The sequence below is a fragment of the Folsomia candida genome, unplaced genomic scaffold, assembly GCF_002217175.1.
Source record: "Folsomia candida strain VU population unplaced genomic scaffold, ASM221717v1 Fcan01_Sc018, whole genome shotgun sequence".
Classification (NCBI taxonomy): Eukaryota; Metazoa; Arthropoda; class Collembola; order Entomobryomorpha; family Isotomidae; genus Folsomia; species Folsomia candida.
The window spans coordinates 2,953,669-2,981,446 of record NW_019091210.1 but is presented as its reverse complement, the minus strand read 5'-3'; the positions used below and the strand labels follow the sequence as shown (position 1 = coordinate 2,981,446).

Below are 27,778 nucleotides of genomic sequence, written 5' to 3'. Positions count from 1 at the left end.
CTGCAGGAAGGCTAAAGCGTCGAGTAATTACATGAAGATGTAATTTTTTTATGAATATCGTTTATGTATGCATGTATGTAACTTGGTCTGCGCAGTTTTGATTGCATGATGGAACAAACTTTACAGAGTTCATTTATTCATATTTTTAGTATGTTATTAAAACAGATATTATTAACGACTCAACATATTAAGGTGGATTCTGAGCATGTGAAAAATATGTACGTATGTATGTACGTATGTACATAGCCCCATGTACAGTACACAACAATTTAGTTCTTATCGTACGACACGTGTAACATTTAACCTCTCGTCAACATTAATTGCCTTGGAATCAGGGACAGAAAAATGAAACTATGAGCGTATCTGCAGTTGACATGTACGGAATTGACTGGAAAATGTAATGCCGATACAAATGCATGTGACCAGTTAGTTACCTTGAGCGAAGTGAAATATGCAGATACATGCAAAAGTACATTTGGATATTTATATGTACGAATTAAATATATGCAGTAGTTAGGAGAGGTTGTGTCGTCTACAGTAAGAGATTTTGATACCCTCGGATATGTTCTAGTATTACGTATTTACATGAGTGCATGAAAAGTGACCCCCTTTTGTACCTATTTGTACATACCTCTTACGGGTATTAAACCACGAAAAGTGTCGTATTAAAAATCTCTAAAAAACTTCCTCTTATTTTGATAATTTTTCTGATCCTGTATGCAATGTTTCTCCGGTACTGGAGCACAATGCAATTGTGCTCGAGTAGTAACCCCTAATTGCACGGGTAGCTCCAATGCTCAAGATGAATGTCAGTTATATGGTAGAGGCATAAATTGGACTAATGATTATATTTTTTAAATAGGCGAAACAAACATCTGCATTTACCAAAATTGTATTTATGTAGGAAACACGCAAAACATGAGTTTAGGTATGTAATAAATTGCATGAAAAATCTGATTTGCATGAAAGCATCGTATTTAATAGCATCATTATGTACCACAATCCAGACAAAGACCATTGAATAGCCTTCTCATTTAACGCAGCGTACGAGCATAAATCTTATAATACTTATAATGACACTTACATACATCCAAATCATAGTAGAGAAACTTGCCCAAATATTACGCTTCACATTCGACCGGCACAACTTATCAATGTATGTAAGTACATCAAAAATGCAAAATATCAAAAGTTATTCACTAAAGGTATTTACCTAAGCCTAACTATAATTAATTATAAAAATATAAATGTTTCTTTTCTTAATTATTAAGAAAGTAAGAGTGATTCAATGAGTAAATTTTACCACACATTTCAATTTCTTCTTTTGTACTTCTACAGATACAATATCTATGTAAATATGAAGGTTTGTTTCTAATCTAAGAAAGTGATTTCATGCATACATAATTTGATCAAGTACTTGAGCAGTTGTCTTTTCCAGATGGGTGAAAGTGTCACTTTTAATATGGTCTTACTCTTCCATCATATTTACATATAGGTAACTATGTCTCGCCTTATGTTTGTACAGTAAGCCCTCTTACAATATGAAACTTATATAGCACCCAGAATATCATGAATGAACTTCGAATACTAATTTTACGTAAAGTGCATTTCATGAAAATTCAATCCCATTAAAAACTGTGCGGTGATACATGTAGTGAAAAATTTGCACTGCAAATGTATGAATACACAATTAAGTACATAATGCACCATCATGTAAAATTTGCAAAATTTATAAATTCTAACAAAATTTCTAAAATTTCTACAAAATGCATTATGCTTAAATTTTAAAAACTTTCTCCGCATAAAACACAACTTAGAATAGTAAAATTTTATGTACGCATGTTCTCTTAGATTGTCAAGTTTTACACAAACTGCAAATATTCTATCGATTCCAAAATTAAAATTACTAAAAATATCCCCAGTTTAACACTATGCAGTCACTAACAGTATAATTTATACGTAAACCTCAACCTCCACTTGTTGAGTGTCACCTTGCATCAATTCACCCTCCGTGGTTACAATAATGCTCGGAATAGCACATGCCAATCCTTGCGTACTACACCGGCTAAAATCCGAATTTATCACAGCCATTTTCGTCCTCATGGTGTTGACTGATTTTTCCCGTCTCGTTAACAAATCACTCGTCCACAGTAATATGAGCGGAAGGCACATGACGTACATGAAAAACAGGATGGACACAACATACACCGCGTTTGGATATTCAGCATGTAGTCGAGTGCTCGGTTTTCGGGTCACTTCATAAAAAATGGTGCAGATTCCTAACGGAACCCAGTAACAGATGAACATGATCGAGTTGCAGTAGAGAAATCGGACACGTTGTACTTTCCTTCGGATTTTGTCTGAGTGGATGGTCTGGTTTAAACAAAAAAATATAAAATTTATTTCTTTTTTTAGGTTTGTAATTTAAATTTTTGTGATTATAATTTGTTATACTTACCCTAACGCTATAAAAGTATTTAAATTTTGATCGCACTTTGTATAGCTCTGAAAGAAGAAAAAATTGTTTTATCATGTAAAAAATGCATGATGCACATTCTGTCAAAGTGGTATAGATAAGTAATGCGGTATGATAAACAATAGGTCGGCATGAAAATTTTTATATATCTACGTTTACATAGTTGCACGGTGAAAATTCGTGTTTTGCCAACTTAAAACCTCCCTAAATCCGCGAATTCTGCAGCAGTATGTACTCAAGTGTCACACTAAATGTTGTTTCTGTTTAATTATTTACTTGATTTTTTAGTGCAGGATTCAAGAAGATTCTTAAGAAACGATGGCATGTGCATTAGCAAATTTAACACCAAAAAATCAATACCAGATTTCTAACAGTTGACAGTGTGTCTATCTATTTATTTATTAATGACATACACTGATGTCAGGAATTATCCATCATTGGACAAGCTTATCGTTCAAATGTATATTTCTTAAAAAGTACAGTAGATATTCAAATACTTTTTTTTGTCACTAGTAGACCAACCAATTGGTAGTACAATGTCACGTAATCAGGTCTCAAAAAAATTTCAATATGGGGAAATAATGTCTTCTACCGCGAGCTTTCAAAATTCGGATGTCAGAAATTATCCATCATTTTTATTTAACTTCGTATTTTTAACAATCTTGTAATAAATGATCGGTAAAAGTAATTTTTAGTAACGTGTTGGCCCACCCTGAGCAGATATTACTGCTTGACAGCGGCGACCCATCGATTCGACGAGAGTCTTTGTCACTTCCGGGGTCACAGTTTCGAATGCATCCGAAATTGCATTTTTTAGGTCCTGTTTGTTTGAAATATAATAGTTTCTGATCCGTCTTTCGATATGGTCCCACAAATGCTCAATTGGATTCAGATCCGGACTTTGGGGGGCCATTCCAACACTTTTATCTTGTTTTTCTTGAAGAATTCCCATGTAGTCTTCGCAGTGTGTTTGGGATCACGATCTTGTTGGAACGTGTAGCGGCGCCCAAGACCAAGTCTTGCTACAGATTGCTTTATATTACGGGACAATATACCCTGGTACACGTGTTGGTCCATAGTCCCGTTTAAGAATTCGTGACCTCCAGTCCCTGCGTAGCTAAAGCAGCCCCAAACCATAACGCTTCCACCGCCGTGTTTTACGGTGGGGTTGAGGTTCTTCAATTTTAGAGCCTCGTCTGATTTTCTCCAAACTCTGGCACGTCCATCCGACCCAAATAAGTTGTATTTGCTTTCATCAGACCACAAGATCGAATTCCAAAAACTTTGGGGCTTATTCACATGCTCCTTTGCAAACGCAATCCGTTTCTTCTGGTTGACCTTTGAAATGAGTGGCTTCTTCCTGGCTCTGCAACTCTTAAATCCTTCAGACTTGATTACTTTAATGATTGTGTTACGACAGGTTAGTTTTCCAGTTTCATTTGCAACTTGATCTCTGATCTTAGAAATTGTCAATTTTGGGTTGACCTTCACTTTCTTGATAATGGCACTTTTTTCTCTCTTAGAGAATATTGGCTTTCGACCTCTTCCTTGCTTGTTTACAATTAGTCCACATAATTTGTGCTTCCGAATTATATACTGAACTGTTGAACGAGGTATTTTAAGCAAATTTGCAATTTCTTGTTGGGTTTTCTTCCCATTGGCATCGCCCTGATGGTGCTTGATTACCAGTTCGCGAATTGCAAATGGCGTCTCCTTGACCTTCTTCCCCATAGCCTATTTTGTACAAGTTTTCTTCGTTAATCGTAAGAAAATGATCTAAGAACAAAAATAAATTAAAGAAAGAACTTACCAAAACAAATTATTCTTTTTTTCAGCTGAGGAGCAAAAAAGATGGATATTTTATGACACGTTGATTTTGAATGCCCGCGAGATAATTTATTTTTACCCCATATTGAAATTTTTTTGAGACCTGATTACGTGACATTGTACTACCAATTGGTTGGTCTACTAGTGACAAAAAAAAGTATTTGAATATCTACTGTACTTTTTAAGAAATATACATTTGAACGATAAGCTTGTCCAATGATGGATAATTCCTGACATCAGTGTAGAATATTAATGATTAATGATTTATTTATCAATCATACCAAGCACGAGTAGACTTGCCACCACGAAATGGAACACGACACATCTCAATACTTGGTAAACCACTCTATGTAAAGAAGACACCTACATAAATATGCAAAAAAAGTGGAGAAAGTCGTTAAATTTCCAATCTTCAAAAGAATTAAGAAACTTTCACCAACTTTGACGCACTGAGCTTTCTCCGAGTCGTACTCCATGGTCCAAAGTGCAGGCAGGGCTGCAAGCACGGCCACACTCCATATTGCGAGCAGCATCTTTGCGATCTTTATTTTGGGAAAGCTTGGCTTCAATTTTCTCATCCGTTCGTAACTTATGGAGAGAATCGTTAAGGGGAGCAGGTTCAAGGCCATCGCTACAATTTAAGGTTTGAACAAGTAAATCAATAAGGTAATTCACATATGTAGTACTTGGTAGCTTGTAAAATCTGAAAGTTCTGTAAAATTATTTTACAAACTTTTACAAAGCAAACAGAAACCCTTAATTTGAGCAAGTTTACAAAAATTTGGAAGCTAATTTTCCTAAGAAATATTTGTAAAATTTTGCAAAAGTTTGTACGAACGAATGTTTGAGTTTGTAGTTTACAGAATTTACGGATTTTACAATGAGCATATTCACATCAACCTTCACATATCTCGAAAAGTGAGTACAGCAACAAAACTTGCCACGTTTTGTGAAGTTTGCCAGATTCCGCAAAACTTTTGCTGGAAAACTATGGGACTTGTTTTTGTAAATTTATCAAAAAATTGGGCATATTTTTATTTCGCAAGACTATTTCGCAAACAAATTGCAACGAAATAGGCGTTTTTGAGGTATATACGTAGATGTGTCAGATTTACGAAGTCATATTTTGCGAGTCCCCTAACGACATAAATTTTTTGAGATTCGCAAATTTGCTAAATGAGATGCGATGAATTGCCACAATAACTTATTTACTAATTTTTTGCGTAAACAGAGACTTTCTCCATGTACCTCTCTGGATGTATATTGCGTTACAGAGATATTCCACGGTCAATCTCTTATCGAATTCGAAAATTGACAAAATAGAGAGTACCGCACTGTATGTGACGACACTGCATAAATTTCCAATCAAAATTGTCATGTCCCTGTAAACCAAGAAAAATCGTTAATACTTAAATTTTACAGATTTCCTACCCTCTTCGAAAACTGATATCAAATCATTACTGACCGGAGTGCATGTATAACTTTACTCTACCCGCACTGGTAATAATGCGCAATACCGTATATCTATGTAGTAATGTTATGATAATTAAAACTTTACCACTCAGAAACAAATACTACCAATCCGGTCGGAAGTTATTACCAGATCAAAACCAGTACGGAGTATATATTTGTCCAGATTTTTAACAGTGCAAAAATATTCCAATTATCTACTTACCTGATTTTCCGCTTGTTGCACGCACCACAAATCACAATCAGAATTACGACATTGATTGCAATACAAGTTACGTATATCACTGTACCGATTATTTTAAAGAAATTCAGGTCAGTCTCTTCTTGCCCTTGAGTCGTATAGTTTGTGACCATCTTGTAAAGCTTATGATTCCAGAGTAGCCATGTCTCAGCCCTGGGAAAGAAAGTGTGAGTGGAGCAGTTTATGTAAATAAATATTTGAAGCGGATGAAAAACAGTTTGGAGACACTTTCTCCACTTTCACTCTTCTTTATTTGGCAAATGGAGCAGGGATCCCAGTGTGCGGGACAGACTGTCCATTATCCACTTTCTCCACTTTCTCTGCGCATACAAACGTATTTCTCTCAAAGTGACACTGACCTGTGCTTGAAGAAAGTTCTTGTCCAATGTGGCATGTTGTTTGTGTAATGAATTGGCTAAAAATCACGAACGCATTAGTCTGCCAGACTGCAAGTAGACGTGTAAGTAAATATGTAATGCATATTTTATGTGCACTTGGCAAGGTTGACAGCATCGATGTGGAGAAAGTGCACGAACAGGGTATTTCCATCTTGGTAAATATCTTATTAAACAGTTAGTTACTATGCTATCACCAACCAAAGTCATTTATGTACATATTTACATAAATAAATTTATGTATTTGCACACATATACAAAGAATACATATATATGTTGTATGTAGGTGGTGCTGCATGGTATATTATACATAATATTTATGACGGTGTCCATACCAGACCTTGAAGCCTTGGCAGCTGGATTTTTTATTTTTGAATTTCCATCAAAAATAGGTCACAGACCATGAAATTAGTGTAACAAAAGACAATTTTTGAAAAAAAGTTGCCCCCAACCATCCGCTATGGCCATTATTGTGAGGTTGGGTAGGGTTCGTAGTACGGCGATTTTTTCGACAGTTTTTGAGCTAGGAAGTTGAAACTTCAGACTGTACACCATCTTGAGTGTCCCCAGGCGGGACTTTTTCGTTTTAAGGTCTAATGTCGAAAATGACCTCAAAACCGGTCACTTTTCGACATGCACATTTTCCCATGGTTTTATACATATGGTGTCAAGTCTCACATAACCCCATAAATGGGGTATCGTGATTAAGGTCTCGGCAAGTGGATTCAGAATATTATACTTTGTGGGGTCTGGGACCACCCCCTGATTAGTTAAAGGCCAATGAGTAATGTTGAGTTTTCGTCGGTCTTTTGCTATGTTGGCTCTCAATCTACTGCTGTGTTAAATGTTGTATGCCAAAACTCGTAACATTCTTTGATTTTTAGAAAATCAGATTGTGGTCGCAGACCCCACAAACTATATAGAGTATATTCTGAGTCCACTTGCCAAGACCTTTCTCACGATACCCCATTTATGGGGTTATGTGAGACTTGACACCATATGTATAAAACCATGGGAAAATGTGCATGTCGAAAAGTGACCGGTTTTGAGGTCATTTTCGACATTAGACCTTAAAACGAAAAAGTCCCGCCTGGGGACATTCAAGACGGTGTAGAATACGAAATTTCAGCTTTCTACGTCAAACAATGGCGATAAAATCGCCGTACTACGAACCCTACTCTAAATCACAAAAACGGTCATTACCATACCCCGGACAAATATTTTTTTATCCTACCCTACTCGTGTTGAGCTCAACATGAGTAGGGTAGGATAAAAAAATATTTGTCCGGGGTATGGTCATTACAGAGGGTTGTAGCAACTTTTTGTAAAAATTTTTCTCCTGTTACACTAATTTCATGGTCTGTAACTTATTTTTGATGGAAATTCAAAAATAAAAAATCCAGCTGCCAAGGCTTCAAGGTTTGGTATGGACACCGTCTTATATGAATGCATATTTATGGTATGCATACAAGTACATTGTCCATATGTGTGGCTAGTTGTTTAGGCATTAGAAGTACATATGTATTTACGTGCATTCATCTCATCATACATGATTTTAATTAAAAAGTTCAATATGACAAAAGTATGTATAAAGTATGTGTAAAGTAAAGTATTTACGATAAACTTGCAAATATTTGCATAATTACATAAATACCAATGTATGTTTTGTGACATTCTGACCTACATATATGCACAGCATGTATTACTTTATTCATTGTTGTATAAATTGTATTCGCAGAGATGCATGTGTACATTATTATATTTAGAAAAAGGCTAAACGACCAGCGCCATACAAAATTGTCCCTATCTGAAATTATAAATATGTACAGCACATACATATGTACATATGTATGTATGCACCATAAGGACAGTAAATAACTCACAGAATGATGCCACACTGCAAATCGTTTGCTACCGCATTAGGTAAGTAGGTGTGCATGTATGTACGTATGTATCAATATATGCTCATAACTTCATATTTTTGTAAGTCGTCATTTTTCAGGAATATGTACATATTTACCAGTATTTTGGTTCCTCGCTGTTGTTTTCTAATATGATATTTGTATTTATGAATATGTTTTACATTGGTATTTTCTTACCCAGTGCAGGGTCTTTTGTGCATTGCATCTTCCCACAACCAAGCCCGTGATTTATAAATAAGTCGTAACAAACTGACATTTGAATATTAAATACATACACGTGCAAACTCATAACCTTGAACATTTCTATTACATATTTGCATAGTAGAAGTGCACCGATATTGCATTTTTCCATACTTAATCTCAAACTCGTTCTGAGATGCAAGCGCCGTAAATTATGCAAAAGTGAATTGCAACGTAGTCGAAAAACACAACTAACCTGGAAAAAGATTAATACACACATTTATACAAGCTAATTTAATCAATGGTAAATATCCAGTTGACAACTTAACAAACACACCTCAATTATAATAGCGAATACCAATTGCTACAATATCCACAATAATCCAGGCCACTGTTCACTACACAAAAATAATCTCTGATATCTTGTTGTTTTTCCCAAATAAATACACAAAAATTATATCAATCAATCGATTACGTGCATAAATATAAGTAAACTTGAGTCCAGTTCACTAAATATTGTCCACTTCAACTCAATAGTTGCTGTTTGCTGTGCAAAAGAGCCATCATAATGGCAAAGTTATTCCTATTCATTGTCACAAGTGCTCTATTTTTGAGCCACTGCCACACCCAGAATTACACCCCCGACTGGCCCAGCATAGATTCTCGCCCAATCCCGGCCTGGTATGATGAGGCGAAAATTGGCATTTTTATCCATTGGGGGGTCTACAGCGTGCCTGCCTTTAAAAACGAATGGTTCTGGACGGAATGGAAATCTGGTGGGTGGACAACTTTCAAAATTTTGGCATAAAATCAAAACATAATAATTCACTATGAGTTCGCATTGCAACATAATTTTGAAAATAAATTGGCAAACAGATACTACTTCAAGTTCGTAAATGAATTTTCAAGCCAATTGAAACGTACGAAATGTTTGGTTTGTTCACGTTGCAATGGATTCGAACTAGTCGTGAATACCATCAATGAAATTTATACAAATTTTGTATTTATGAATAGGCGGATGTCCAGCCTGCGAGGAGTTCATGACTGCACATTACAAGCCTGGTTTTACTTATCAGGAATTTGGTCCCGATTTTACAGCCGAATTTTTTAACGCGTCCGACTGGGCGGATCTTTTCCAGCGAGCGGGTGCAAAGTATGTACATATGTACATATGTAATTAATTTACGTTGCAAAATTTTCCAAAATTTTTACAATATTTTCAGTTACGTAGTCCTGACCTCTAAGCATCATGAAGGTTACACCCTGTGGCCGTCGAAATATTCATTCAGCTGGAACTCTATGGATGTCGGGCCCCACAGAGATCTCGTTGGTAAGTGACATCAATTATCGCGACTAATTAGTCGATTCTAACAAAAATTCACAGCTTTGCTCATTCGTGGCGAAAATATTGAGGCAATTCACGCAGTCCTTGGTAACTTGTGAAATATGTACGCAAATTTCGTTAAATAATTTTACAAGCTTTTACAAAACGAAGAACGCCCTTGATCTGAGCAAAATTAAAAAAAATTGTAAGCTAATTTTCCTTACAAATTTTTCTAAAATTTTGTGAAAGTTTGCAAGTGTACTGATTTTACGGATTTTTTAGTGTGACCGAGAACTGTAGGAAGATCTTGATCACTTATTCATGATATCATGATATATATGACTTCTTAAAGAATTCTGTACTTAGGTACATAAATAATTTTTATTTGTCGATAAGTATTCTTATCTTATCTCAGGGGAATTCGCTGCGGCTATCAGGAACAGGACATCGCTCCGCTTTGGCCTTTACTACTCGATGTATGAGTGGTACAATCCATTATGGATGCAAGATAAGGCGAATGGCTTCACGACGGATGAATTTGTCACGACAAAAGTGATCCCTGCTTTTAAGGAAGTTGTATGTGAGCTGTACTTAAAATTCGACTAATTTTACTCTAAATTACAAATTTATGTACCTCCCTGTTATTGCAAAGGTGGAACGGTACGTCCCAGAAATCGTGTGGCCTGACGGAGAGTGGGAAGCACTTTCGACATATTGGAAATCCACCGAATTTCTAGCTTGGCTGTACAACGAATCTCCTGTCAAGGATACCGTTGCCATCAATGACCGATGGGGGAGTGAGACGAGAGGAGAGCATGGTGGTTTTTGGACTGGTGGCGATCGTCTTAATCCTGGTAAAAATTTCTAAATGTTTATTTATTTACGTTGTTTTTAAAAAGTGGTGGGAGAATTTTAATCTGTCGTAGTTGGTTGCGATATTACGTAAATTTGATGTGCACGTATTTGCATAAAACTGTAAACTCTAAAATATTCGGTTAAATTCTGACTTACAGAATATCTGTAGATATGTTTGGTGTTAAATTTGCCACTATTTGACAATTAATTGTCACCAAGTTTGGTGACAATTACAATAGACAATAGACAATATACAATTTGACGATAATGCATACACATATGTATATCATCGCATGATGCTTACATACATACATACATATGTATGTATATACGTTCATACGTACCATACTACTATATACATAGTAATATTTGCTATCATTCTGGTTGTGTTTGATAAATAGTGATATATTTATCTAGTTCTTTAGCTTAGTGTTATTTTTGACCACATACTGGACCTGATTTTGTTAAGAGTATACAATATCATGTTCCGTTATCTCACACTTGAAATTGATACGAGTTGATTTTCTACGCAAATGCATTAACCTAATACCTCACATCTTTAAACCAGGATATTTCTGCACATTAATTAATATTTGTGTTCCCATTTCCTTCCAGGATATCTTCTCCCTCATAAGTGGGAAAACTGTATGACCCTGGACAAGCAGTCTTGGGGGTACAGAAAAAATGCTAAGATCGAAGATTACTTAACACCAGAAGAGCTTATGAGAACTTTGGTGGAAACCGTGTCCTGTGGGGGGAACCTTTTAGTCAACGTGGGGCCCACACGGGAAGGAATGATCGCTCCAATCCAACAAGAACGCCTCCTCCAGATGGGCGATTGGTTGGGCGTTAATGGAGTCGCTGTGTACGGTTCGGTTCCCTGGACGAGTCAAAATGACACAGTGACACAAGGAGTCTGGTAATTTGACATACGCACAATTTCATCATATTTCACATTCAGGGTATTCATATATGTATGAGTTCGCAACGTTAGCAAAAAAACTTAAGTTGACAAGTTCGCAAAAGAATTGGCCAGAAAATTCTTTCGCGAACTTGACAATCTCCAAGTCTAGTATTTAGTTAGAAATTTATTAGAAATTATGTTGCGGTTCGAATATGCGATCGCATAATGAGTACCCCCATTGCAAGTCATTTAAAAAATTGTTTGTAATGCAATCTTAAGAAATGCCCATGTGTTGTAAATTTTCTAATGAAGATCCTATCGCTTGGGAGCAATGAATTTTGACAGATCTCCCCAATTTCGTAAAACGTTGCAAGAAATGTTCAACATAAACGCGTTTAATTTGTAAAATTTGCCAGAGTTTCAATATTTGCACAGAAAATGTATGTATGTGTGGTTTGCACATGACTGGTTTAAATTTCAATATTTATGTACATATGTATGCAGGTATACTGCCAGTTCGGATGGGAGCAAGATCTACGCTTTTGTGACTTCCTGGCCTGGGGAGTCTGTCCAACTCGGCGCCGTAACGTATAATCCGACCATAACGATTAGTATGTTAGGTCACGAAGGAAACTTACCGTTTGACGCAGCCTCGCCTGGAATTCGGATCTTGTTTCCACGACCTGACCTCACAACTTCAAAGTGGACTTGGACACTGGTCATTACCAATTAGAAAAAAACGGAATGAAAAAACATTTCAAGTGAGATGTGCCAAAAACCGTTTCAAAATTATTTTGTGTGTAATTATTGACTTAAAATGCATATACAGATGCATATATCTGTATATTCAATTCTAATTTTTATGGGTTATTAAAATTACAGCATACACATATAATTAAATTCTGAGAAATTTATTGCATCAGTAAATAAATTTAACAGAGTCACATGTATTTATTTAAAATGCATCGATAATGTAAAAGTTAACGTCATACATAATTATTCGCTTAGCAAATCAATAATGCACCATGCCCACATTTCTAGCAAAATTTGCATCACAATTCCTCAAAATCTCAACGTTCTCATCAAAATGATTCTATCTCAATTCACATTAATTTGAGGTTGGAGTCATACTCGTTTGATAAATTTCGTAATTTGGTAATCTTTTTTGGCAAAATGAAATTAATGCAAATTACGGCATTAGTTTTTTGCGCAAATTTATTTCTAATTTATAATTCCGTCTGTCTCCAACTCGTCGGGCGGACAATGATTTCTTACTACTGGGCTAAATCTGGAATTGAAAATCAGGTGAGTGAAATTTGTAGTGCAAGTTCATTTATTTAAAAAATGCGTGGTCTACATTATTATGAAATTTCAGCCATTAAACGCCCAAGCTGCTGCTACTCTTTGTACCACAAATGGGATGTCCCTCGTTAATCCGAAAACATCCGGAAATGACGCGGAGCTAATGCATAGAATTAAATCGTCACCTGCCGGTGGTGAAAGGGTTAATGGAATTGTGCTGCATTTATGTAAACGAGAAGAAGTCGAATATTTCGTCTGAATGAATAACCTAAAATTTTATGCTGAATTTTCTACAGTCGTAAATAATTTGTTAAACATAATAAAAATCTTTATGAATACGATACAATAAAAAAACAATTCGTGAAAAAAATATTTACGCGTTATTGGATTAGATGAGTTACATCTATTCGTCTTTAACAGGGTTCTTATATTCCATGAATTAATGATTTCGCTGTTCCTAAACAATTTGGGGAAAATACAATTGAAAAAATTTTGGAATCAAAAATTGTTAAATGAATGCACATTTACGAAATCATGGGACAAATAATTACGTAAATATAAATTTAATCCCTGCTTTTCCTCCGAGTCAAGAATTAATTAGACGAGCAGACATAATGAACTTTATGTTGATTTGAAATTATTACATGCAATCGAATTACGTGCAATATTGCACGTCTGCTACCTATTTACATATTTATGTACGATCCGCAGTAATATTCCAGACAGGTGCATGCTAAATGAATCATGCAAGCTTAAGAATGAAATGACGTTTCCATACATCATTTCTCAATAATACTTAATATTACGAATTTAAATTAATCCACATTTTTTCATTGGAAAAATGACTTCAATAGAGTTGCACACCTCGTGACTCTGGCAAAAATTATGATTCAAACGACGTAACATCTGTGCAAGTATCTACATATATTTTATATTGACTGACCTTCGCCAACCCACCGTGATCAGTTGACTACAAGCTAAGTTGGGTGACAGGAATTGCATTATCTTGCATAACCACAGGCATCATAATGCATATCACGTTATACTCCATTCTTCTTGTCTCAACTATCTTGACCGTGTGCAATGGGCAGCTCCTCGAACCGGCGGCCGAACTGGTCAAGGAAATCTACTGGAATTTAGGTGACGCCAAACCCGCAATGGTATGTATGTATTCAGAACAAGTTAACAAATTTATACATGGATTCTAAGCACACTCTTAGAAATCCAGTATTAAATTAATTCCGAGCGGTATTCATGGTATGACTCTACCAAAGTGGTATTGATAAGTGATTCCATCTAGTAATAGCTCAGTATTAAAGTTTTACCGTATCGGTAGCTATTTTTTTTGGACCGGTATAATTTTAATATCAAGCGGTAGCAAGTTTAATACCGAGAAATTAATACCTATGTATATCAGACTTGCAAAAGTGTAAATTTTTATATTTGCAGATGAATCAAGAAGAAAACTCCAATTTATGCAAGAACACCAAGTCGATGAGCTTGGTGTCCATAATGGATTCCGCCGACCAAAAGATCATTAATAGGATTACGAAAGGGGCTAATAATTCCGGTAAATTGTAAAATTTCAATAGAATTTTTACCAGACAAACGAGAATTAAATTGGTAAATATTTCCAGCCGGATCCAATTTTTGGTTGGGTGGGTCTGATTTGGAGCAAGAAGGGCGTTGGGTATGGCCGGACGGAACCAGGATAAAATATTTCAATCGCTGGAATTCTGCACCAAGTTTGAGTAATACACAAGAAAATTGTATGTTTACTTCCGTTTGGGGCCGAGGTAACTGGCTGAGCACGAAATGTTCAATGACAATTTCACCACTTTGTGAACAATCCGCATTCAGGTTAATTGGTAAGTAAGGAATCAATGATTCAACGTCTTATTTCATGTCTGACCTCATTCAGCAAAAGTTTTCGAAATAAGCTTAAGAAATAAATACGTATTCATTGATTTGATAAATTTTCGAACAAAATTTTCATGATTTTAAAGCAAAAAAAGTTATACCAAAGTTCGCAAATCTTGAAAATTTCATAGAACTTGAGAACTTAAGTTGATAATATCAATTTACTAGATTTTCTCAAAAATTATTTGACGTGAGAACTATTGAATTTTTGTTCACCAATTTACTCAGAAAATAAGCCTGCTTATTTCGTAATAAAACTAAAAATTTCCAAAAACTGTTTTCGAACAAAAATTTCGCAACAATTTCATTTAACTAATTTACAATTTTTATAAATCTTCCAGACAAATCACCCCCACCCCCAACCATAGTCCGCTACAACTTTAACATCTCCTACATAAACGGAGCTCCTGACGGCGTTCAAACCTCCCACATCCTCACAATCAACGGTAAATTCCCAGCCCCAACTATTCTCGCCTATCAAGGCGACATCCTCGAAGTCAACGTCATCAACAGTATCCAAGACGGGCAAAACGTGACCCTCCACTGGCACGGGATCCACCAGTACGGCACCCCCCATGACGACGGCCCCTCACAAGTCACACAATGCCCCATCAAGTCCCATCGATCTTACACTTATCGTTTCCACCTCCACCAAAGCGGCACCTTTTGGTACCACTCGCACCACGCCAGTCAGTACACGGAGGGCCTCTGGGGTGGCTTTATTGTCCGAAAACGGGTCGAAACCGTGCACCCGTACGATGGCGAATTTACCGTAAAACTGACCGAATGGTATCATCAGTCCGGCCCTGAAAATGAGGCGTGGCATCTCTCCACCCGTTCTCAGGGAGCCCCGCCCTACCCCGATTCCGTCCTGGTCAACGGTATGGGGCGGTACAATTGCAAATATGCCGTCCTTAAGAATCGTACCTGTTCCTACCGAGCCCAACAAATGCCCGTTTTTCACCTCGAAGAGGGAAAACTTACCAAAATGCGGTTAATCAATGTCGGCGGGAGGGCGATGTTCAACGTTTCCGTGGATCATCATACCCTCGTTGTCGTCGAAGTTGACGGGATCGAGGTGGCTAAACCGGGCAAGGTTGTGGACGCCGTGTTCATCGCGCCTGGGCAAAGATATGCCTTTCTTCTAAAGAAAAACGAGGGGGCACCCGGAAACTGTGGGAGATTCCCGATCAGAGCCGTACTTCGGACCGAATACTTATTCGTCGTTCCAGGAACGAATATTAATCCCTTTCCCGACCAAATAATTACCGAGGGGGTGGGAATGCTCCAATATCATAACAGTGTTCCTGTCGGAGGTTCAAATTCCGTGCCCGTTTCGAAAGAACCGTTCTATTATTCCGACACTATCCCGCCAAGGATCAACACACCCCAGAAATTCTTGACGGACAGTGATATCACTCCGTTAGGCGGAATGACCGCGCCATCTACGGTGGATCAACAATTCGTACTAAATATTCAATTCGGCCGCGATTCAGAGGGCATTGTGCGAGCTAGTTTTAACGGGACGCCGTTCCAGCTGCCGAGCGGGAAACCGATACTTATGAAAATGTTGCAAAATATTCCACTCCCACTGGAAACGATTCCGTTAAGGCTCGAATACATGTCGGTGGTTCAGCTGGTTATCAATAATCCGATCGATGGTCCTCATCCGATGCATTTGCATGGTCATCATTTTTGGATTATGGCGTCTGGAAAGGAGGGAGATGGGAATTTTGATCCAAAAATACATCCTTTGAGATTAAATGGAATTTTACGAGATACCGCGATGGTTAAGGAGAGATCGTATCTAGTCCTACGTTTCGTGGCGGATAATTCAGGTGTGTGGACGTTCCATTGTCACATCGATTGGCACAACTTGTCCGGGATGGTGGTCACTTTTATCGAGGGGGAAGACGAGGCCAGGAAAAATATTAGGCTGGCTAATAATTCCACGCAGTTGTGTCGAGATCATGGAATTATTGTATGATTTGAAGGAAACACTAAATAAATTATTATCCAAAGCTGACGAACTTCTATTGTTTGATCGATTTTATAAATTCCTTTGTTTTTTATTGATTGCCACTAACGTTTTTAGACAATGAGGTATATTTTCCATTTAAATGGTCCATTTTTAATCAATTTTAGTATTTTTGCATAAATCAATTTTGTACGATGATATAAATTTTTTGTTACCGTTGCATTTCATTTTAGGAACAGAGTTTGAGCTAGTAGATAAAATTCAAAAAATCTTTACTTTTGTCGCGCGAGGATTTTGGGAAAAATTCAACGGCATTATCTAAATTCTAGGCAATGTTCTGCAGACAATTCCGGAAATTTGTCTGCGAATTGATAATGGGAATTCGATTCTCATTATCAATTCACAGACAAATGTTGGTAAGCTGGGCCACAATTACATTCGCTAATTGCAAGTGATTGCCTAACCAATAATTCTGCACAGAGAAAAAAATAAATATTTCCGCACATCTGTATTTACATAAGCATACTCGTTTTTGCAAATGCTTCATAATTGCGCAAACGAGGTTCTTATCGTAATTTAACTGACTGGAAATCTGTCATAATTTAGTTAAATATATATAATTATACGATTTAAAAATTATCCCAAATTTGTATAATTACTGCAAAAAAGTCCAAGGTTTGCACCGTTTAATCGGAGCAATGCTCTAAAATATTCATATATTTATTGTATAAACGAAGAATCGATTTTTATTTCAAGCCTAGCTAATAATAGTACCGATGCGCCAAAAGATCCTGTTTTTCTGCAAAAGCCATTTCAGCCTCTTTAATCCAAATTTGCATACTGAACGAATTTAGTCTACGATTTGTGTGCAAATCATAACAGTTTGAGCTTTACAGGAATCAGCATATTGAAATTTTAGCCTGTAACCCCATTTTTCCCTAGCTAAATCCACATTTAGAGTCCACTCCCCAAAACAGTTACAAAATTCCTAATTACACATTTCCAAATGATATTATCGTGTGTCAAAATTAACGAACATTTTATCCTTAGTTTTCAACCATGATTTCAAAATCCCATGAAAACTTGACAATCCAACTTTTGAAAATGTCTTCATTCATGTCTTGCGTTCCCTGGGAGTACGGTGGGCCCCAGAGATTTTTAATCAGGAAGAAATCCTTGACCCCATTTTACCTCAACTTAACACTTTTCCTTGCATACGTAACCTTTCTAATTTTCCGACTGCCCAACACTTTAAATGACAAAGATCCACTACAATCTATTCGAGCTATTATCCACGTCATCGCCATAATCTGCACTTTGTTTCTCATTCTTGTCAGTTGGCCGGAATTTTTGGTTTCGCGAGACCATTCTATCGAGCATGTCAACGTTACGTACTTATACTATAGGAAATTTGGAGGTAAAATTTTAAAAACATCAATTTGATCGTATAAAATTTATATACTTTATATAGTTTCTGCATAATTTAAGATGAATATTGCAACCTTGCCGTCAAGAAAAGTGGGATTCCCGCCGGAAAAGTGGAGACTTTTCTGAAAATATTTTTATATTTGTATCTAACCATTTTTGCTTTCGGTTGTCCCATTTTTTCATTGGCGGAGCCACAGCTAAACGTTTTTTTGACTTCCATATTCCTCGACTATTTCAAAACCAGGGGTTTTGGCCCAATTTCACTAATGATTTTCCTAACCGGGATTCATTGTTGGATCTACGCTTCCGGAGTACTTATGATGGTAAACATAGCGTTCTTCCTAATTCCACAGGTCTACCCGGTAACAGTGATCCTAAGGGAATTAAGGTGATGCCAGTATTGTAATTAAAATTTATGTCTACTGTTCGTTAAAAATAAACAAAAACACATAAATTTTCTTAACTTAATTTTTTAACAAACTCTGCCAGATAACCTCTCAGATTTTTTTGTCTCTATTTTTTCAACGAACAATTTTCGGAATATTTTTTTGAGCAGTCAGTTAAAACTATAAATATCTTCCAGACCGAATTTGCACTTCTACCCGGTTACAACCTGGACTGCCCGAATCCCCAAAAATGTGGTGACGACACTGCGCATACTTCAATTTTTGCGGCAACGTTGCAACCATATCGTTGGCCCCCAAATTGTCCCCACAACGCTAATAATGCTCATGGGAATATCGGTCCTTTGCAATTATGGCGTTATTTCAACTTTCGTTGCACCTGGAAGATTTCTGTCAATCCTAGTTGGCAAGTTTCTCGGCGCAGTGATATCCTCAATGGCAACCTTGTTCTTAATATTTTCGTGCAACATAATCTCAAAAGTTGTAATTCTATATGTTAAAGTGGTCAAGGCGTGGAAGACTCAAAATACTTCACCGTATTGCAACAAGGCGTTGCGATCCTTGAGATCGGAAGGGGTTAAAGTAGCGTCGTTTATGACGATACAGAAAATCACGACGGTGCACACGGTGCTAGCGATTATTCGGTATACGGGACGAATCTTGATTTGGTTCAAGGGGAAGGGTATTAATTAAGTGAGAGATATTGGGTATTAATTTTGATGTTTTTAATAGGACTTGCATGCAGTTACATACTACGCAGATAAATGTGCATATGTACATACCACATGCGTGTGCATGTGGTATGAAATGTGGAATGAAAGGTAGGGGATGAAATGAAGATACCATACGTGATTAAAAACTATCACTATAATAAGTACATGACTAAATAATCTATAAAAATTACTTTCTTTCAGGCAATTATAAAAAACCATTAAAATTATGCAAATCCTGATTAGCATACTGATTATTAAAACGTATTCACGCACAATTTGGTCCAACCCTTTAAATTTAAATTTTGTCAAACGTATTTTAAGCGAAGCCAAAAATAGCAATCACGTGAAATAATATGCGGATTTTAGCAGAATTTGAATATTTTTAATGTACATAAATGTAAAGGTTTCACAAGCAGAGTGAGCATAATGTAAAACTGATAGTTAATGTCATGTTCAGGCGTGATAGATAAATGCATGACGAATATCTTTTTAATAATGCTTCAATAGTGTGATTAGTGATTATCTCTATGTGATTGATAAGTGAATTATTACAAATCACAATACATAATACACAATACATACTTCAATGCCAATGTTCATATGCTTTCGTGCTTCTACATACATAAACCTACGTATGTGTTTAGTTCAAGTAGCCACAATCCGTTTGAACTGAAATACATAAGTATATTTAGTTAGATAAAGTTAATACATATCTAAGTAAATTTTAAAAAAAATTGTCAAATGGCTTCAAAGATAGACGTGGTTTTTGGGATTCCATTTTTCACCCTTGTGTCTCCCATTCCATTGGGGGAAGGAGGCTTTGGAAAAGTTTGGCATGTAAAACATACAATTGACGAAAAGGAATACGCCCTTAAACAAATTCCTGTCGAGCAAGCACTTCCCCATTTGCAATGGGATTGCAACAAACTTTTCGGGTACGAATGTATTTTTTAAAAAAAAGCACTAAAATTTCATTTTATAAAGCACCAATTATATCATTTATTATAATTATTGGCACGAAATAGGGAAGTTAAAATTTTACAAGAGCTGGATCATCCTAATATTTTACGCTATAATTCGTGCTGGCTGTCAGGTCCGAAAGTAATAAATGGGATGCTTCCTACCGACTTTGGAACAGAAAGTGTGTCATCCACAAATCTGGAGAAACATTACTTATCAATTCAGACAGAATTGTGCAATTCTACATTGAAAAAGTTTATAGCAGATTGTCGAAAGGGGTAAGATTTTATGAAGTAGATTTTATGGTAAACTTAAAAATTAGTACATAAGACTGATTAATATTTTCCAGTGAAAATACCGATGCTGACCAAGTTGCCCAAATTCTACTTCAAGTATCTACCGGTCTGGAATTTTTACACAGGAAAAAGATCGTCCACCGGGATATCAAACCCTCAAATATTTTACAAACAGTATCAAATGACCAGAACACTTGGAAAATTGCAGATTTTGGTCTCGCTGTTAACTTTGGCGACGGAATAGAAGCTTCTGTCGCAGGTCAAAGAGAATATCGAAGCCCTGATGGATTCACGTCGTATAAATCGGACGTTTATTCACTGGGTCTAACATTCCTGCAGGTAGTAGACTCCGGTTTTGATCCACCCTTAAATCCAGACTACCAACTAAGGAGGGATCCAATTGTGCAAGATATTTTAATGAAGATGGTCGATAAAAACGCTGACAATCGCCCCACAGCTGAGGAGGCATTAGGCCAGTTTCAAAAGTTATTTGAATTCGAACCAGAAATTAGACGAAAATATAAAGTAATATTTACATACATATGTATGCATACTTAATTATAATGGAAATGCGATTGATGATTGATAAATTTGAACTTAATCGTTTATAGGGGAGGAATTTAGTTGAGCCATTTTGGTTCGATGTTCCCCAAGCTGCTAAAAACTTCTCGGGAAGAGGCCGAGAACTTGATGCCATGAAAGCATCAATTAATTGTGATGACTCATCAATAGAAACTGGTCTTCCACGAGTAGTCCTTATCGTGGGATTAGGAGGGATTGGCAAGTCTGAATTGCTGAAAAAATTCTTTCAAGAAGTTTACACTTCACGGTCTGCGAACTGCATCTGGGTTACCGCAGATACACCGGAAAGTTTCCTAAAATCCTTTGGAAATCTCGCTAAGCGACTTAACTGTGATTCATTGACAAATGAAGGATTTTCCGCTATCGATTTTTTTAAAATTGTCAACAAAATGCCTTCTCTACCAGTTGCTCTTCATCTTGAAAATGTCGATGTTTCCAACGAACTGCTTATCGAATTCCTTCAAAGCTTTTCAAAATTACCAGAATCAACGATGGATCAGCCTCTCACAACTTTCGTAACTACAAGAAACAGAAGCTTATTTGAATTTCTTGAGCCTATCGACATCATAGAACTCGACGTGCTACAGCCCTCCGAATCTTTAACCTTGATTAAATCTTCATCCGTCATGGACGCATCCGACGAGGACTTGGCTGGTGCTGAAGAATTGTGTGAATCCCTTCAAAACTTCCCACTTGCACTTCAACAGGCAGTCGGGTATATAAAATACAGACGTTTACAAAAAGGTAAATTAGGAGGATTCAAATTCAAACTACGGGATTATCTTAAATTGTTTTCTGAAGAGAAAAAAAAATTGCAACTGCTTAATCATAAATTGGTCATATCCCACAACTATTCTTTTACAACCGTTACCACATGGAGCATTAATTTCAAGTTTATCAAAAGTCATCCCGAACTGGGTACCCTGGCGGAGGAGGTGTTTTTGTTTTGAAGTTATTGCTTTAAGCCCGATGGAGAGGAGGCAACCCTGTTTATTAATTTCGTGGAGGTTTTGCTAGAGGCGAATTCTGATAAACCAACGCCAATCCCCCTTGCCACGAATACACAGCTCCAGTGGTTGTCACAGAGGCAACCTAGGGATTCGTGGTGTCTACGGAAAAATCTCAATCCAACATTAGCTATCTTTTGCGACCGAGAACCACCCATCGAACTTGAAGACGACGATCGACCTGTAGCTCGAGCTATCAAATTGATAATGTCCCTTTCACTTTGCGGATTAAAACTACAATGCAATGCTTCCGGGAAGGACGTTGAATTAATAACTATGCATCGATTAGTACAGGAAATCGTCAGGTTGAATAGAACCGATGAAGAGAAATATACCTGGCTAGTACGCTTTTTTAACAAATTTAGCTCGGGGTCAGTAAGAGATTGGAGTCTTAAATCATACGAAAATTTCATGCGTCGAGAAGCCGTTCTGGGAACCGTTTTTTCATATCTACACCAAAATCCAGAAATTGTCGAGAAGTACATGGGCCTAATTTACGACATTTGGGAGGACTGCAAGCCGGGTTATGGTACCAATATTGGCAGAGAATGCTTAAAAGTTGCAGTAGGATTAGTCCAAGCCGTATAACCCACGGTTTCATCGTAACAACAAAGTACGCCTGGATTAAAGAGCTGGCTTTTGCGCCACGACGAAATACTTACAAAGATAATCAGGCAAATTTCCAACCTTCTGAAGATGCAAACCAACCGATCGACAATGAAAATATTATTACTTTTTACCAAAATGTGGTAGACTTTGTAAAAGATCACGATCTATACTACGAAGTGACTGGTTTATTGCTAAAGTTTATATTCCAAAACAAACTCCCAGCCGGCGAGGACGAGAAGATTGTGCAAGTTTTAAAACAAATTCTTTATCAAGTGATTAACATTTTTCATTTCAATTATCCAACATTGGACCGTCAAAAATGGTACACGCTTTTATGCTTGACGGGGAGACTGTGCGACTACCTGAGTAATACCGAGCAGTTAAAAGATTTCTGTTGTGAACTGATTCTACACTTCACTGTTACACCGGACCTCAACCTGGACAAATTTCAATACCTTTTTAAACTCTTGATAAACGAGTTACACATCAAAAACAGGCAGGATTCAGACGAGTTTAAAAACCTAGTAGAAATTGCAAACAGCCAAGTCGTCGATGGCAAGTTTCTTGCAGGGATTAATTGCACATTCTCTGATCCTCCGGCTAATATGGCGCTGACCATTGGTAACGAATTAATTAATTCTCCCCAGGAAACGTGGACAAGTGTTTCGAGTGCGTCGCTGGATAAAATTTGTTCTTTTCTTCCTATCACTTTCTGTCCAAAAATTTGCACCGGTCTCCTCTCCTGTTGTATGAACTTAAGCTACAGGAAGCAGTTTTCTGCGGCCCGTGAATTTATCACGGTTGCGAGAAAGATTGAATCTCGTCTATGGAATGAGAATAATTTTGAGGAATGCTTCTATATAGTGAGAGACAGCGTATTCCCGTTGTGCCAATTTAGTAAAGATTTCGTCCCCTCGGATCTTCTACAAATTTGGATTGATGAATTTATTCAGCGTTGGGCTTCAATTCAAGATTCAGTAAATTTGCAATTGCCATCAACACAGTCGGAAATTTCGATCGGTGGACCTCAAATTTCGTCTAAAGAGAATTGGTCCACTTTGCAACTGGCGGTGCCTGCAACGACGGAAAACCTCAATGTCACGATTTCAACAATTCAAGAGCTTTGCGTCTCCGGCAATTACAACTCGTTGATAACCCAAACCGAGAACTTGATAAGATCCTTGGATTCCACAAGCTTCAAATGGTATGCAAAATCAAAATTGGCAGATATCATTTCAAGTACTATTTTCGCACAAGGTTCACACTATTTGAACACGCCGCCGAGTCAGTTATCTTGGAGTGTAGTATTTGTTCTTCAAAATTGTCTAGAACTGTCCCAGTTAAAAAGAGAAAGGAAAACCCTGCTCACTTGTATAGAAACGATTTGCAAGAATTCCCCATCTGTTGGCCAAAAACTTGCAGAAATTGCAAGTAAAATCGTATCACAGCGAGAAGAGCGCAATAACCCTGGAATGGCTTCATTTTGGTACATAATTTACGGCGTTGTCATAGCTTCGCAAGTAATCGGGGAGTTGGATTTATTTTCGCAAGTATTTGGCTACACACATGAACTTGTTCCACGCGAGGACTGGTTTTCTCGCCTTGCTATTGATTTGACTATTTTTATAGCGAAAACAGGATCGAGTCAAACTTATGCCATTCCATCCGTCCTCGCCAGTCTTTTTTGTCTAATGCTGGATATCTCCGACTCTTCTGTTAGCCTAGAGAAGAATGAGAGAGCATTCCGCGAAATTGTAGACGAATTCGTTTCAGACAGCTGGAACTATGGTTTATATGCTGATATTGTGCTCTTATCACAACAAATTGCCGAAATAACAGCATCTCTTGAAAAAAGTATGACCCATGAAACAAATAAAGCCGAGATATGCGTCAAAACCAGGACATATTATGGGATTCCTGCCCTGTGCAGGAGTTACAGTGCCCTCACTCAGGAGGGTGAGAGTGTATTAAGCACACTTTCCATGTTACACCTGTGGCTAAAATTCCTTTCTGGGGAGGAAAAACGTCGTTCAGCCCTGGAAGAGTTAAAACGTTTGAGCGATGCGTGTGTCAATAAACCGCACGGTTTACAACTGATTTTCGTATTCCTTCTAATTCACGAAGGATTATACTTTAATGAATTTTCTCCCAACCTGCCAATTTTAATGAGCAATATCTTGGACACTCTATCACGAAGAGAAGAATATCTAAAAATTTACGAGTTTGGCTTAGAGATTGCTTTTTTGTCTCCACAAAATTCAACAGCTTCCAAACTTGTACAAGAATGTCTCCAAATAACTTCCTGTTTGGCCAATGTTTTCGAAACAATACTTTGAGAGAGCTCAAAGACTCATAATTTCTAAAATCGCGCCATTGCTTAAACCGGTGACAGTTGATGCAAGCAAAGGGAACATTGAAGCTCTGAATGATTTTAAAAGTCATGTCTTTTCAATACTTGGTAAATATCATGGCACGAGTGATTTGGTTGATCGATTGAACGTGATGGACAAAACCTTGGTGGAGCGAGAAGATGTATACAAAAGCTTGGATATTGATATGCAACACTTTAACGACGAACCGATCGTATTGGAATTAGATTAAGTAAAATTATATTATATACATACGTGCATTTTGAAAGTAAAAATGATCTCGCTGGAAGATATTTTTAGACTGATGGTGATTTTTATTAAACAACTTGGTTTTAAGGTTTTGACAGTACATAGGAGACATTCATACATATGTAATAATATGTGGTCAGAAGTGACCATACAAACTACGCAGAGTTATGCTCAAACGAAGTGTCCCTTCTAATGAGGCATAAAAACAAAAGGACCCTTTTAATCCCTTGTCCTGGGAAAAAGGTTGGAAAATGCTCAGCCCTCATAAAAGTCGACAAACTTAAAAATTGATAAATATGGAAAACTTTGTTAACATGCATATTTTAACATCCTCCCTCAATTTTTAAAGTTCAATATCGGCAGTTTCCATTGGATTTGCCCTAACCGAAATTACATTTGGCCGGCTTTTCAGAAAAAGGAAAACACAAAGAGTGGCTTGAGCAACTATTATTAGTATGCAAAGGGTTAAGATCCATTCCATTGTTGACCAGGCTGGTTCATTGCTTGTGTGGTAGTGGATTGACCCTCCTTCGTCAGTGGAACCATTGATCATCAGACTGGTCCAGTTGAAACTAGGCTGCAAGTGCCAGTTGGCTTTCATCGTGAATAGTGGGTCGACTACCTCTTGGTGAACAAGGCTGGATTCAGTTCCTGAAAATTCAATATCATTTATTTTAAAATTAGCATTCATTGGAAGGATGAACACGCTAGCAGGGCATTGTTGCAGCTTCCTCTCAATGGTAATATTGGACCCAGGGCAGTAGATATGATATTGTCCATGGTGTAGTTTGATTTGTACAAAATCCCATGGTTCAGCAAGGTTCTTGTCATAACAGTGGTCTATGTCAAAGTGATTGGAGTTCTTTGTTTTCGCTGTTGGCGTGCATCCTCGAGTGGGCGAAACAATTAGGTCGGGGGTTGTAGGCTCCTTAACATTGATGGGGTATACGCAGTCATCTTTCGTAGAAAGGATGGCATTATGGGGTCCCTTGTACTTTAGAACGCAGGTTTCATTCTTCCTTTCAACTTTGAGATCGAAGGAGTCTGCCTCGATGAGTTGCAAATCTTTGTTAATTTCAGTTGCTGTGAAGTCCACATACAGCTTGTTTCTGTCATCTGATATTTCGCACTTTTGAGATTGTGCGAAGCTGACTGGGCAAGCATCACCACAGGGTAACGTGAAATTAAAGAAATCCATTAGTGGTGCGTAAACTTTTCCTCGCCGCCACTGTCTTGTTGCTTCTCTAATTATTTCTCTACCTATCATGAGGCGACTGGTAAGGTAGGCAATTGCGAAATTGGTGTCAATGGATTTTCCCTTGAGTTCGTCGTGATCAAGCTGATGTAGCTGAAGCTGTTCTAGTGTAGCATTTAGGCTAACCTTAAGCTTCTCAATCTCTCTTTCCGATATTTCCACGCGACGTTCCAATTCATCCAGCATCTCTCTTTGTTCCGCTACTGTTCCTTGCAAAGCAGAGATTCTTCCAGTTTGAACAAACGAATTGATTGCTCCACCAACTAATAAGCCGGCTACAAGGACAGTCACACCAATTATTACTCCAACTGCAAGTAATGGGAGGACTCTCTTCACTCTTCGTCCAATCTCTCTGGTATGTCGCGAATTAATATGATCGGAGAATTTTCTTTTAGGGCACATTTTTTCTAGCTCATCCAGGAACATTTCGTCGTATATTTTGTTACATTTCTCGGTTGCATAGGCACTTAAATCCTTATGGAGTAGATCCTGTGTTAAAATTTCGCACGGGTTCATGAATTTGACGAGCAAGTGGACTTGGTTATATCCCGTTGTAACTGGGATTGGACTCTTTTTCCATAGTAAAGGGATCGCATTCTGATGTGTCACCCCACAAGCTTGCGTAATAAACATAAGAAGGATGGTGAGAAGGCTCATCAGTGAGAAGTTGGCTTGGAGGGGACCTCTCTTTACTTTAGTTGGGTTGTCCTTGCTCTCCTTTGTCTCATTTCTTTCCATACTGAGATCGTGTCTCATCTTGAAATGCTGGGTCTTCAGTAGTGGCTTAGTTAATCCATCTGCAATTTGTTCACTGGTATGTACATATTCAATTGCCAACTGTCCTGTACTAACTAGCTCTCTTGTGTAGTGGTACCGGACATCGATGTGCTTGGATCTTGAGTGCATCTCTGGATTTTTGACCAATTTTATTGCACTCTTGTTGTCAACATGAATTATTGTTGGGGACTCTTGTGGGAATCCTAATTCTTCTAGAAATCGTCGTAACCAAACGGCTTCACGCGCTCCAGAAGCGAGAGATATATATTCACTTTCCATTGATGACATTGAGACAATGGGTTGCTTTTGGCTTGACCATGAAATAACGCTGTCAT

The 27,778-nt window shown here is 37.4% G+C and overlaps 3 protein-coding genes across 3 annotated transcripts; 2 read left to right on the top strand and 1 right to left on the bottom strand.

Moving 5' to 3' along the window:
* Positions 1 to 981: 981 nt before the first annotated feature.
* Positions 982 to 6,750, bottom strand: LOC118438140. Its single transcript, XM_035857947.1, has 6 exons — positions 5,979 to 6,750; positions 5,552 to 5,685; positions 4,744 to 4,934; positions 4,585 to 4,666; positions 2,459 to 2,505; positions 982 to 2,373 (listed from the first exon to the last, which is right to left on the bottom strand). Exons 1-6 carry the CDS (start codon positions 6,125 to 6,127, stop codon positions 1,954 to 1,956), a joined length of 1,023 nt encoding a protein of 340 aa, XP_035713840.1. The 5' UTR covers positions 6,128 to 6,750; the 3' UTR covers positions 982 to 1,953.
* Positions 6,751 to 8,928: 2,178 nt separating this feature from the next.
* Positions 8,929 to 12,535, top strand: LOC110857282 (alpha-L-fucosidase). The gene is made up of 7 exons (XM_022105903.2): positions 8,929 to 9,287; positions 9,526 to 9,664; positions 9,735 to 9,841; positions 10,251 to 10,411; positions 10,488 to 10,689; positions 11,306 to 11,609; positions 12,099 to 12,535. Exons 1-7 carry the CDS (start codon positions 9,080 to 9,082, stop codon positions 12,325 to 12,327), a joined length of 1,350 nt encoding a protein of 449 aa, XP_021961595.1. The 5' UTR covers positions 8,929 to 9,079; the 3' UTR covers positions 12,328 to 12,535.
* A 1,310-nt stretch (positions 12,536 to 13,845) lies between these two features.
* On the top strand, positions 13,846 to 16,846 carry LOC110857168 (iron transport multicopper oxidase fetC). The gene is made up of 4 exons (XM_022105773.2): positions 13,846 to 14,056; positions 14,346 to 14,466; positions 14,534 to 14,764; positions 15,158 to 16,846. Exons 1-4 carry the CDS (start codon positions 13,925 to 13,927, stop codon positions 16,801 to 16,803), a joined length of 2,130 nt encoding a protein of 709 aa, XP_021961465.1. The 5' UTR covers positions 13,846 to 13,924; the 3' UTR covers positions 16,804 to 16,846.
* The last annotated feature ends 10,932 nt before the right edge of the window (positions 16,847 to 27,778 follow it).